Below are 13,112 nucleotides of genomic sequence, written 5' to 3' on the forward strand. Positions count from 1 at the left end.
GCAACGAAGGGTAGTCAGTTTTCTCAAGCTGAGTCTCGTGAAAAGAAATGCAGGCATGGCACTTGCAGCACTTGCTAGGCAATAATGAATTGAAAAAATTGTCACATTTTTCAAGCATACAGATGGCACTGTAAATATATGGCATCGACCATGTGGGACTTGTTTGCGATGCTGTACATTTACAGCATTGACCCTCAGAGGGAGAATGGGAGATGTTAGGGTTAAGGGGTCAAACTACAGTGAAACTTCGTTAAACCGTAGTTGGCCGGAGCTCGGAAAAACTACGTAGTAAACGGTAGTATTGTTTAACCGAAATAGCATGAAATCGACCATTTACCTGTCGAAAACGAAACTCAGAGAGAGTGTGATGAAAGGGGAAAAAAACATGCAGTATTTATTCACTTCGCACAACAAAAGTGTTATTTTCGTTCGATGCCGCAGCGGCCTAGCACGACGACAGCGGCCTCAAACTTACTGAAGCTGCGTGCCAGCTTTTCAACCAGCCCCCTCTTCTCGGCAAACACTCGCATGGCAGATTCCTCGTTGGCGTTACGTATTCTTCGTGCATGCGCGCAGTAGTGCTGCAGAAGTCCTGGGGGCGCATTTTCATTGCTGGGTGCCAGAGTTTCGAATACTTTTCGTTTGGAATAGAGTTACGTTATTGCGCCCCTGTTCTCGTCACGACGATTGCATTCATTAGGCTGGCATAATGCGTAGCTTCTGCCACTGTCGGGCTTGAATCGCCCGTGCTGTCGCTTTCCGTGTCGTCCTTATCACTGTCGCTAGGTGACACTTCGGCAACAGCAGAGGCAACGATGGCGAAAAGTCGAACCTCGTAGCCGACATGTCTTCGCGATCGCAGCAGCGCTGCCGAGCAACTTTTTCGCATTCCAAATGCGATACACCGTAGTCAACAGCAGATCCTTGTCGCGTGCCAGCGCCGACTTCTTCGTGTCACGTTCGATAGTACAGACGATGTCTAATTTTTCTTCTATGCTGAGCACCCCGCGTCTTTTTTTTATCTGAGCTTCCGAATGACGCGAGTCCTCGCTTGCACGACGCCATAACGCTCTTCGGCACGGCGTTGAAATGATGCTGATGTTGATGTGGCTTCACACGCAAATGCACAGGGCACTTGGAGGTTGTTGTTCCAATCTCTGAGGCTTGTTGTTCTGCCAGGCCGCCCGATGGAGACGATGCACAGCCGTGTTTGTGCGACAAAAAGTTGAAACGCTACGTTTTAACCGATGCGTACGCAATAAGCTGGTACGGTTTATGCGGATACAAAATTTATTATGCTCAATGGCCGCTGAGTCGGGGATTTGACTTTACTACTTTTAAAATGAAACTACTGTTTAAGCGGGTACGGTTTAACGAGGTTTTACTGTACTGCATATATAGGGTTCTTCCTTCTAGTGTTTGATATTTTTGGAAATTCGGTAGTGGTTGAAAATCATGTTTCCTTTTTTAACGCGGAAAATTGAGGAGAAACCGGGTTTTTCGTTGTCTGGCAGCCCAAAGTTTGGATTTTTCTGGGAACTGTTACTAACAATGAACACTAGAAACAGTGCATTTGAACACAAATATCCTATTTAAAAAACGAAATCATTCGTGAGGATGTGTGAGCAGATTTACTCACAGGAACATGTAGGCAAAGAGCTTCTAGCATATCGTGTGACCAACTCACCTCTGCAAATATTGTTGTCGGGCATTATCAATAAACTTAAATAAACCAAGTGAACATAAAATGCCATATAGAGGTGGGTTTGCCGATTGTTTCTTTGCTTTGTTCTCTGCAGTCTTTTACAAAGGAATAAAGTACAAAAAAATGTGTGTACATGGGCATGCTTTGCAGTGGGTGTGATGCTTTTCCTTATCTTGCAAGGCCATGTTTAGGAACATTTCTATGTCCATACTAAACCTTTTGTTCTTGTCTGTTGTCCTGTTTCACTGTTTCTCAATATAGTAAAACCTCGTTAAACCGTAGTTGGCCGAAGCTCGGAAAAAGTACGTACTAAACGGTAGTACTGCTTAACCGAAATAGCCTGAGATTGCCCACTTACCTGTAAAAAACGGAACTCAGAGAGAGTGCAATGAAAGGGGAAAAAAACATGCAGTATTTATTCACTTCGCATGACAAAAGTGTTATTTTCGTCCGATCCTGCGGCGGCCTAGCAGCGACGACAGCGGCCTCAAACTTACTGAAGGTGCGAGACAGTTTTTCAGCCAGCCCCCTCTTTTCGGCAAACACTCACATGGCAGATTCCTTGTTGGCGTTGCATGTTTTCCGTGCACGCGGGCGGTAGCGCTGCAGAAGTTGTGGGGCGCCTTTTTCATTGTGGATGGCTGTTCTTGTCGCAGCGATTGCATTCATCAGGCTGACATAACGTGCAGCTTCTGCCATTGCCGGGCCTGAATCGCCCATACTGTCACTTTCCGTGTTGTCTTCATCACTGTCGCTAGGCGACACTTCGGCAACAACAAAGGCAACGATGGTGCGAACCTTGTAGCCGGCATCTCTACGCGATCGCAGCAGCGCTGCCGAGGAACTGCTTCGTATCCCAAATGCCACGCACCGTGGTCAACAGCAAATCCCTGCCGCGTGCCAGCGCTGACTTCTTCGTGTCAGGTTTGATAGTGCGAACAATGTCTGATTTTTCTTCTATGCTGAGCACCCGGCATCTTTTTTATCCGAGCTTCGACATGACGCGAGTCCTTCGTCGCACGACGCCACGATGCTCTCTGGCACGGCGTCGAAATGATGTTGATGTTGATGTGGCTTCACGTGCAAATGCGTAGGGCGCTTGCAGGCCGTTGTTCCGATCTCTGAGGCTTGTTGTTCTGCCAGGCCGCCTGATGGAGACGACGCACCGGCGTGTTTGTGCGACGAAAAGTGGGAACACTACGTGCTGACTGATACGTACACAATAAGCTGGTACGGTTTATGTGGATACAAAACACATATGTTCAATGGCTACTGAGTAGCGGATTTCACTTTACTACCTATAAAACGAAACTACTGTCTAAGCGGGTACGGTTTAACGAGGTTTTACTGTATATGCTTTTGTTACAAGAACTTCAGGGAGAAATCGGCTTTAGCCCAATTTTCATAAATTTTCTACACGATGCAAGAAATCGGGAATTACTAAATTCTACCTGAAAATGAAGGACCCTAGCATATTATATACCGTATTTACTCGCATAATAATCGCACTCGCGTAATGATCGCACCCCTGAATTTTGTAGTCAAAATTCGATTTTTTAAAATTTCCCATGTGATGATCGCACCCCGAACTTGCCGCAGCGATATGTTGTGTGCCAAGTCTAGCTAATAATGATGGCGCTTACCATCTGTCGAATGCTACGTGAACGACTCTTCAAGACAAGCCAAGCGGTCTGTCTGCACGCACCAAGCATTCTTAAGTAGATGCCTCATTTCATTACTTTCATCACTTTCCGCACTTCAATGACAAAAAGGGGTACAACCAAACTTGCCTTTATTATGGGTAGGCTTTTTAATGGTTGTGGTCAACAAAAACAAGAAAGGCGCCTTTCGATTCTTTTCATCTGCACTCGTGGGGACGCAACAAATCGCGACCGGCAATGATAGTAGCCACGTTTACACTGATAGGGTAAAAGTGTACCCTATTCATACGCTGACGCTTGTAACACAGCTAAGATATTCGCCCACCCTTAGTGGAAACGTGCCGTATTAGGATAGTAGTGAAGACAGATGCCGCAGTTTCCGCAACACACCGGCCATGCGTTTCTGCGTCACTGGCAGCTAAGCGCGCCCATCTGTTTCTGTCCCCTCAAAGTGGACATGGCTACGTTATTGCCGCAAACTTGCCGATACTAACTATTATTTATCACTGATACGGAAGAAACTGTTTCAATGCACGTAATGTACTCACGAGAAGAAGAAAAATATCACGTTAGGCTTGCTCCGCTGGACACCATTTTTGTTTTGGTGTCCCGCACCCGCATCCCGCAGCAAATGCGGGACGAAAAAAAATGTGTTTTTTTTTTTCGCAGGAAATTTAACCCGCGCAATAATCACCCCCCTGAATTTGCGTCAATTTTCTGACAAAAAAGTGCGATCATTATGCAAGTAAATACGGTAATATGAAATTTTGCGTGATAGTGTTCTTCAGATTACATATCATTCAGTAGTTTTTGTCGCGGCACCTCTAGTGGTATCTGCATTATGTAATCAATTTTAAATAGACCTTCATATATAAATGTTCCTTTTCCCTGAAACTATTCACAAAATGACTGTGTAAATTGGCATTATTGCTGTCTTCAAACTGAATTTAAAGATATGGTTTCGACTAGTAGTAGCAATAAAAAATTGTTTACAGTTTTCATTCAATACGTATTTCGTAAACGAGTACTGACACAAAATTTCGAAGTCTAGTTCATGTGTGAGATTGATTTATGTTGGCACACACATTGTCTGCAAAATATCAGCGGTGAATGTAGCTTAGAACATATTTAAAATCAATTTTAAAGTATGTGCGCGCAGCCAACTGCAAAACGCAGCACCTCGTGACATCGTCATCAAAAAAGGATTCTAAACAACCAGGAAAACGCTATGTCATGAGTTTGCGCTGCCGCCGGGACGGGCCCTGTGACCAAGTTCGTGCGCATGTAACAGTTTTGCTCAATCACGTGCCCAGCTGTGTTTACATTCCTTCTTTGGCCGATGTTGTTGCTCTCTGAAACCAAAACTTGGACTTGTCGCTACAAACAAGACTTCAAATTATTACCTGTCATGCTGTGGCGTAAATGATGTTTTGTGCTGTGATCACTAGGCCATTAGCTACTTATTGCAGCAGTAAAAACAAGATTGAAAATTTTTGTGTCAGTACGCCTTTAATGTTAAGTGGTGCAGCACGAAGCAGGACAGGGACACGGAAAGAACGAGGACGAACGCTAATTGGTTTATGGAAAACCGACTAGCCAAAACTAATACTCTTCTAACTTACTTCTTAAGTTATTTCGTTTTCAGATTTACTGTCCTTACAATCTGATATCTTGTCAGGGTTGCAAGTTAAGCAGATTGGTTGGCTTTGGGAGCCCATGGTAAAACCACAAATGAAGTGCAGAGTGACATTTGTTCGGCCTCTTTTGAACTCAGAGAAGTGCACAGCAAAATTAGTTTTGAAGAAATATTCAGGAACATGGATCAAAACAAATGGGGGGGCTAAAGTGCACAGGTATCTTTACCTGAAAAGCATGGACAAAGATGGAGGAAGAAGTCGGGGAAATGAAACAACCAAGTACAGGGCAATTGAAAGTGTAAATAGACAATCAGGAGTTGTCAAAGAGAAAGTGAGAGAAACCGAGACCGTGAATTGGTTGCGAAGAATGGAAACAAAAGGACCATGGAGATTTACAAGAATGAGAAGAAAAAAATTAAAAGGGGAAACTCTGAGCAATAGCACAGAGTTTGAGGCTTAAGCTGGTTGCCTAAGGACAAAAACATACAGAGGCAGATATTCGCAGCAGAGTGAGGCCTCTGTATGCTGCAGCAAAAATCCAGAGACCACTCAGCACATCCTAATCGAATGCGAAGAGATTCAACCAGTGAGACCCGTGGGTAACGTACACCAGCCAGAAGCACTTGGATTTAGTGGACGGAAGCGTCAACTGGTGATCAGTCGAGATAAGCAAGAGACATTTAAGAGTTCAATAAAACCTCATTAATTCGAACTCGGTTAATTCGAAATCCCAGATAATTAGAAGGTTGCTTTCAGTCTCGTATTTTCCAATGAAAATTTGACAGGATAATTTAAACCAGTGGGTTAGTCCAACCCGGTTAATTAGAAGATTTGGGGGGCTATGCAGCAATTCCCGATCCCCATTTCACCGCAAATCCAATGAAACGACAGCCATTCGGAGCCGCGAGGCGACGCCACATAGCAATTTCGATTATGTATAAACGAAGTGCCCGACCCGTAGTACCGCTAGCACAAAAATCAGTCCACAGTGCGCCTCGCGCACCGCCAAAACACGCGCCTACAGTGGTGAAGACGTGCTTCACTGCAATGCAGTGGGCATAGTAGTTTTTGTCACGTGCTCTCGTCCCCCACTCCGTGCAGGTGCAGCGGTTGCAGCGTCAGCGCGTGTTCCGTGCCGCTGCTACTGGCTGCTGTTTGCCTATTTCTCTGCGCCTGTGGCGACTTGTGTGCGCGCAGTGTCGGTCTGCGCCATTTTGTTGTGTGCAGTGGTTTAGGGGTGTTGCATCTAGCGTGGTTTTTTTCTTAACTGTGCAGAAGTGCCAGTGAGCGAAGATGCCAAAGTAAAAGACTTTAACGCTGCAGCAGAAGTTCTGCTTGATCAAAGAAGCGGGTAAGAACACGTGTTCCAAAACAGAGTTGGCTGAAAGGCACAGCGTACCCCTCTCCACGTTGTCCACAATATTAAAGAACAAATCGAAGGTACTGGAGGCCTACAGCAAGACATATTCTTCGAAGCGGTCGCGAGTACGGGCTCCCATGTACCAAGATGTGGAATCAGCGTTACTTCGCTGGCAGACAGCAAACAGAGCCCACCTTCCCGTCAGTGGAACGATACTGTAGGAGAAGGCCAATGACTTGGCTCTACAACTTGGGCACGAAGAGTTCAAGTGTAGCAATGGATGGTTCAGCCGTTTTAAAGAGCGCAATAAGTTGGCCTTCGTAGCTGTCTGTGGCGAGAGTGGCAGCACAAACGAGAGCGTCGTCGATTACTGCAAGAAACACACGTTGGCTCCATTGCTTAGCGAGTACGGTGCAGACAATGTGTACAACCTTGATGAGGCAGCCCTCTTTTACAAGATGCTGCCAACAAAAACGTTCGCAGTGAAGGACACGGCGGTCAAGGGTCAAAAGCAGGACAAGGAAAGAATTACCGTTCTGTTTGGCGCAAACATGTGTAGTAAACACAAGCTGCCGGTACTCGTAGTTGTAAAAAGTGGGAAGCCTCGCTGCTTTAAAACTGCACGGTGGCCGCCAAGGGATGTGCTTATCTACTGGCACAACAAAAACAAAAAGCCTGGGTCACAGGCGTAATATTTGAAGATTACGTCCGGCAGCTTGACCACAAGTTCGCGGCCTCAGGCAGGAATGTACTCTTTGTTGTTGATAATTGCCCGGCGCATGGTCCACATCGATTTCACAGCCAATGTACCAAGGCGTCATTCACCACACGAGGAAGATTTACCGCCACCACCCGCTCAAGCCCATGCTCCTTTGCTACGACAGCGGCAAGGAGTACTCCATCGACTTCCTCAAGGCCATATGTCTTATCGGGTATGCATGGAAGCTAATGGAACCCACTTTGATCATGCAGTGTTTTGAACACGCTGGCTTCTCGAAGGAGAGCACCCTCGATGCTGATGCTGACTATTCATGTGCACTTGATCAAGAAACAGCTGAGTATCGCGACCACATCAATGCACTCTGCGCAGAGGATAGTGAATCCGGTGCAGTCGGCTTCGCCGAGTATCTGTGCTTTGAAAATTATCAACAAACGTGCTACTCAGATTTGGAGAGTGAAGCTATCGCTGATGCAACTATGTGCGATGACAGCGATGACGACGCTAACAAGCCCTACCGAGCACCCGCTCTCGGGGAAGTCATCGGATCGCTGGACATTATCCGCAGTTTTGTTGAGTGCCATGGTGGAAATTCTCAAATGCTGCACGTGGTTGGCCAACTAGAAAACATGACCCTTGGAGCCTCGAACTACAGGACGCGGCAAACCAGCATCTCTGATTACATTAAGTAATCCAAAGATTGCCGAATAAAGGTAGCGCATTCCTGTAGCGAAATTTTTTGCCTGAGTTGCATTTTTTTGTTTGTTCGGTTAATTTGAAATCCTGCTTAATTTGAAGATTTTTTGCAGTCCCAGTGACTTCGAATTAACGAGGTTTTACTGTATTGTTGGAAAAAAAAAAAGCAGGTAAGAGATTCATATGACTGGATCTGTTGCAGACATAGGTAGTGGTACAAGGTAGATAGAGAAGTTTTGAGAAAGAGAGAAAAGATTAAGATGTATGTAAAAATGCTAGAATGAAAAGCATGTATAGCAGGTTAAGTGACTATTTGTCACTGCCCTATTTCAAAAGGGATACCAATAAATCATCATCATAGTGCACTGTCGGGCTGTATGGTGAAAAAGTAGACAAAACCCACGGCACTACGCTGGCCAAAATAAATTTAAAAGAAAAGAAAACGTTGTGGCTCTCACACAAGAGTGTTTACAGGTAAAAGAAAGGTGTTCGAGCAATTCGCTCAAACAGGCTTGAACAGGTAACGCAGGCAAGCGCTCATACACTGACGGCAGATTGCCATCACTCCTGTTCAGAGTGTGTGGCGTAGCCTGAATCATTGGTGACTCAAGATAAAGGCGCCAAGATAGACCTTTTTCCCTGGCAAGGACACATGCCTTCCCCCAGTCGATTGCATGGCCCCTTGAAGCGGTATGTGGCATGAAGGGGACCTGTATATATTAAAAAAAAAAAGAGCTAATCACGTTGACATGACATTGGGATGCTGTATAACGTAATCGGCATCCTGTTGTGAAAAGCATTAAGTGCTGCTGACTACTCAACATGACAGTTTAAGGAATGTAGCCATTTCAAGTCGCCTTGTTTAACTACTTTCCTTACACAAACTTGCTGCATATAGGTACATGACGTTCAAAGCTCCAGAACTGTGTGTATGTTGTTACTTGTCTTTTGTTGATTTGACTCATAGAAAAAGCAAACCTGTGGTGGGACATTGGGCTTTGGGTTTTTTGTTTCTGGCCAGGCTGGTAATCCCTTGCATCAATGCCAGTTCCTTGTGGCCCTAGCAGCACCCTATCATATGTTTTCTGCCTTGTGTTTAACAGTGCAGACCATTATAGGATGCATTTCCTTTTAGGTTGACAAGGAAGAGGTGTCTCTAAGGCGTGTGATTGGCTCCAAGAAAGACCAGTATTTCCTGAACAAGAAGATGGTTACGTGAGTGATTTTCTTGCTGTGCTGTTTTGGAATGAGGAATGACTGCTGCTTTGCTCTGCAGAAGGACGGATGTCATGAACCTTTTGGAGAGTGCCGGTTTCTCGAGGAGCAATCCCTACTACATAGTAAAGCAGGGCAAGGTAAGTTTTAATATGGCATGGTCGGTTGTCATCTTTAAGTGTATTTGTGCATGCAGATCAACCAGATGGCCACAGCGCCAGATTCACAACGGCTGAAGCTGCTGCGAGAGGTGGCAGGCACACGGGTGTACGATGAGCGGCGCGAAGAGAGTAAGGTGCTGCTGCGTGACACTGAGGGCAAGCGCTCCAAGATTGAGGATCTGCTCAAGTACATTGAGGATCGGCTGCAGACGCTTGAGGAGGAGAAGGAGGAGCTCAAGGAGTACCAGAAATGGGACAAGATGCGCAGGCAAGCATTGGTGTGACCATTTAGCTGGTACAGTTGGGGACAAATGTTTAGAGACTGCACTTGGAAAAAGCGCTGTATTCCGTGTGCTTTTGCAGGCATCTTCCAACTGCAAAGGGCCTATGAACTTTTCTTACTCGAGAATTGTGCATTACACAATTCATGGTTATGCACACTGAATTAGATCAAATGCAGCATTTGCTTTGTAGGCGTGATCTACAAACTTTTGTTGCTGACTGTACCTGTACTGCTGTAGTAATGGGGGTGGAGTGTCCATCAAAGAAGTACTGGAGCAAGTTTTCCAATTTGTAGAAAATAGATCATACACTTCTGGAGTGTTCTAGGTGACACTCTAAAAATATAGAAGTTTAGAAAAGACCGCAGTGAAAGCTTGGTGGCTGTGGCATTGGGCAGCTTAGCTTGAGGTCATGGGTTTGATATTTCAATGGGATCAAATTGGAAACACTTTGGTGTACTTAGATTTAAGTGCTTGTTAAGGGAACTGGTTAAGTGCTATACTTGCCATGCGTTTTTAGGCATGTTCATGACTTGTTTTCTTTGTAACTTAATAAGGCAAAATAGGCATACTGGTATTATTGTATTCAGAATTTACAGCTCTTGTACCAAATAGAATTGTTGCTTGGGAATACAGTCAAACCTCCGTTTAACGAAATCCATGATGTGACTATGTTTATTTCCCAATTTTAGTTGCATTGAAAACTTTTTTTTTTGCGATTTAATGAAGTATTTTTGTGGCATGTTTTCGATTTAACGAAGTTCTCGGCCGTTTCAAGCATGTACTTGGAGCTTACATGGCTAGTAAATCTAGCAAAAGGACTATAATAATGCCAGTCGAGACAAAACATATTCAAGTGTCCTTGCGCATGAAAAGATTAAGCAGCACAAATGCTGTTAAAGCGTGCGTGCTGATTCACAAGAGGCAGGAAATAATGCTGCGCCATTTGTCACATTGGTAAACAACTTGCAGGTGTCGTGTGGTGTGTGGCAGCTTGGAGCTCTAGGAGAAACATGAGAGCTGATGATCCCTTCTTGCCAAGGGGGATGGGGAGGGAGTCAAAACGTGGCAATGTGATCAAGCACGTGCTGGGGGCAGAGGGTGCAGGACCGTGTCTATCTGCCTTCTCCGAACGCGTGTCCATGCATGGGCAAACAAAGCCGTATCGTGGATATAATCTCTCTGCAGCAAGTGCACAGGATGAGTCGAGACGTGTGGGGCCTTGGAATGCATTGGGTTTTCGGGTGTAGTGTTTTGTGGTCGCGTAATTTCAAGTTTCTGAGGCAAGGAGCAAGCGCTTGCTTGCATTGTGACAGTGAGTTCATGGCCATTGAGTGAAATCTGATAATGTTTGCCTGAGCATGCCTCACATCAATAGAAGTACGAAGCTTACTTTGTGTAGTTGTTTCTTTGCTATCAGCCTCAACGCTCCGCCTTTCTTGCAAAACATAACTTTTCTTTTTTTCTGTGATGCTCTTTGGCCATACCTGGCCCTTGCGCCACTAAACACATTCGTTTATTCTTGCTTTCCTTTTTTTTTTTTTGCCGAGGATGAATATCCGTGTTGTAAAAAAGAAAGATGTGCCTCCGCCCAGCAGCATCGCCAACACTCGGTTCGCGCTGCTGGTCGCTGGTATCTTTTGAGATGGTAACTTGCGCTGCCTCTCCGTTTCTACTCGTAATCTCCTTGAAGGAACGCACCGTCAGTCAACCTTTTATCAATGTCAGATGATGTGAAGAAGACCGTAGCATCGGGGACAGCACAGCGGAAGACTGACAAGGGCAAAAGAGCCAGGTGGAATGTCAGTCTCCTCACGCACGACCAGTTTAGGCGACGGATCAAGAGCTTCATGGGATTCAAAAGGTGCAGCGCGACTGGGATGGAGACAGAGAAACGCAAACCACATCACAAGCAGTGTGATGTGGTTTGTGTTTCTTTGAATAACTATGAGCCAACTCGCCTGAGTCAAGGTTTTGCTGCTTTATGGGATGGTGTGTCACACAACGGTGAAAATTACACTTCAGCGCTTGCGCAGTTGATGATGGCGTTACGACAAGATAGGAAGTCTTACCCGAGGATGACGTCATGTGAGCAGGCAGAAAGAACAATAAACCCGACAATGTACATCATGCTATGTATAAGCACACGGGCAGTACAAGGTTCGAGAGGTGTAATGTGCTCTGGGCTTGATATGTGAAGCGACACTCCAGAGAGCGGTATGGTCACCTTGCGCAGTGGACGGCAGAGTTTGGCGGCTATAACAAACATGGTGGCCCCGGTGTCCACTAGTGAAAATGTAGAAGCACCTCTGAGAAATATTGCAACCATGTTAGCAGGAGAGGAGCGAGGACTTGGGCAGTTCGAAGATGGTGCAGTTCTTGCCTCTTGAACTGTGGTGCTTAGTTTTCCTGGTCGGAGGGTGCAGGTCGGCAACGCATTAGGGGGCGATCATCGATGAGGAGATTGAGAGCAGCACGACAGAAATTCAGGGAGGTCAGAACAACCATACTGCTGTAAGGGATCAGGAGCGGATTGGCACATAGGGTGAGCAGTGGTGTAGCAACAGGGGGGGCCGGGGGGCCGTGGGCCCCGGGCGCAAGGGGCCAGTTGGAGGGGGGGGGTGTCATATACGTCTGAAGACACCCCTCTTTCCGCCGGCGACACCCGGGGGGGTGACAGAAGACCTATGGGCCCTGGGTACCAGACGACCTAGGTGCGCCACTGGGGGTGAGTGCTGTACTGGAAAGGCTGGGCAGCGTTGCTGGAAGTTTGAAGGCGATGGCGGCAGTCGTAACAAACGGGATGATCGTCAGGTGTCTGCCAAGGATTGCTGACTGTTGGCTTGGCCCAAGATGCAGTAGCAGGGGCGAGTGGAGCACATGGTTGCAGAGTCGAAATAGACGGCTGGGGAGGCCTATGCACTACTTGCACGTACGTATGAGGCACGACGACCGGCTGCACTGCCTGCACATAGGTAAGAGGCACGGCCACAAGCTACAGATAGTGAGTGACGGGAACAGCTTGAGTGACCTGTTCGGTAGTGACGGTGCAGAGCGTAGGTGGCAGACGAGAGGTTGGTCCCTGAGTGAAGGGCACTCTGGAAAGTTGACAAGCAACTTCCTCGTGCACGAAGTCTTTGATCTGCCGAGGCAGTGGAGAGTGCTCGGGTACGGCAACAAAACTCGATAGTTGCCGTTAGACTGAGGCTTCCGAGTATGTTGCTTCTTCAACTCATCGTAGCTCTGACATCAGGTGACGACTTCAGAAATGGTGCGTGGATTCTTGGCCAGTAGCATCTGGAATGCACTACCATCAGTGCCTTTGAGAATGTGCTGAATTTTATCAACTTTGGGCATGGTGGCGACACGTTTTCAAAGGTCAATGACTTCTTCAATGTAAATCGTTAAAGTTTCTCCAGTCTACTGTGTGCTAAATTACTGTGCACTACCACAAAGGTAGACAAAAATAGCCCCCTCCACACACCGTATATATTCGAATCTAGGCCGATGGTATTTTTTCAGATGATCATACACCAAACTCTTGGGTCGGCTTAGGTTCGAGGATTTTAAAGAACACGCCAGTTTGTATGTAATTGAAAATAATAACTATGGTGCACAGCTAGCACCATTTACAAAAGCCGGTATTGCAGCCACTACAAGCCACGCCAGTAGCCAACT

At 46.2% G+C, this 13,112-nt stretch overlaps 1 protein-coding gene across 5 annotated transcripts in view; it reads left to right on the forward strand.

The window, feature by feature from the left end:
* SMC3 (structural maintenance of chromosomes 3) overlaps positions 1-13,112 on the forward strand; it is a 573,351-nt gene that overhangs the window by 49,214 nt on the left and 511,025 nt on the right. For all 5 annotated transcript variants that reach the window (XR_011511201.1, XM_070531360.1, XM_070531363.1 and 2 more), the window contains exons 5-7: positions 8,913-8,992; positions 9,054-9,132; positions 9,189-9,421. Coding sequence is in view for 4 of the 5 variants with exons in the window: in XM_070531360.1 (XP_070387461.1) it covers positions 8,913-8,992; positions 9,054-9,132; positions 9,189-9,421 (392 nt within the window). In the remaining variant the exon portion in view is untranslated. The remainder of the gene's footprint in view (positions 1-8,912; positions 8,993-9,053; positions 9,133-9,188; positions 9,422-13,112) is intronic.

Source organism: Dermacentor albipictus, chromosome 1 (genome assembly GCF_038994185.2).
Source record: "Dermacentor albipictus isolate Rhodes 1998 colony chromosome 1, USDA_Dalb.pri_finalv2, whole genome shotgun sequence".
In the NCBI taxonomy this organism is placed as follows: Eukaryota; Metazoa; Arthropoda; class Arachnida; order Ixodida; family Ixodidae; genus Dermacentor; species Dermacentor albipictus.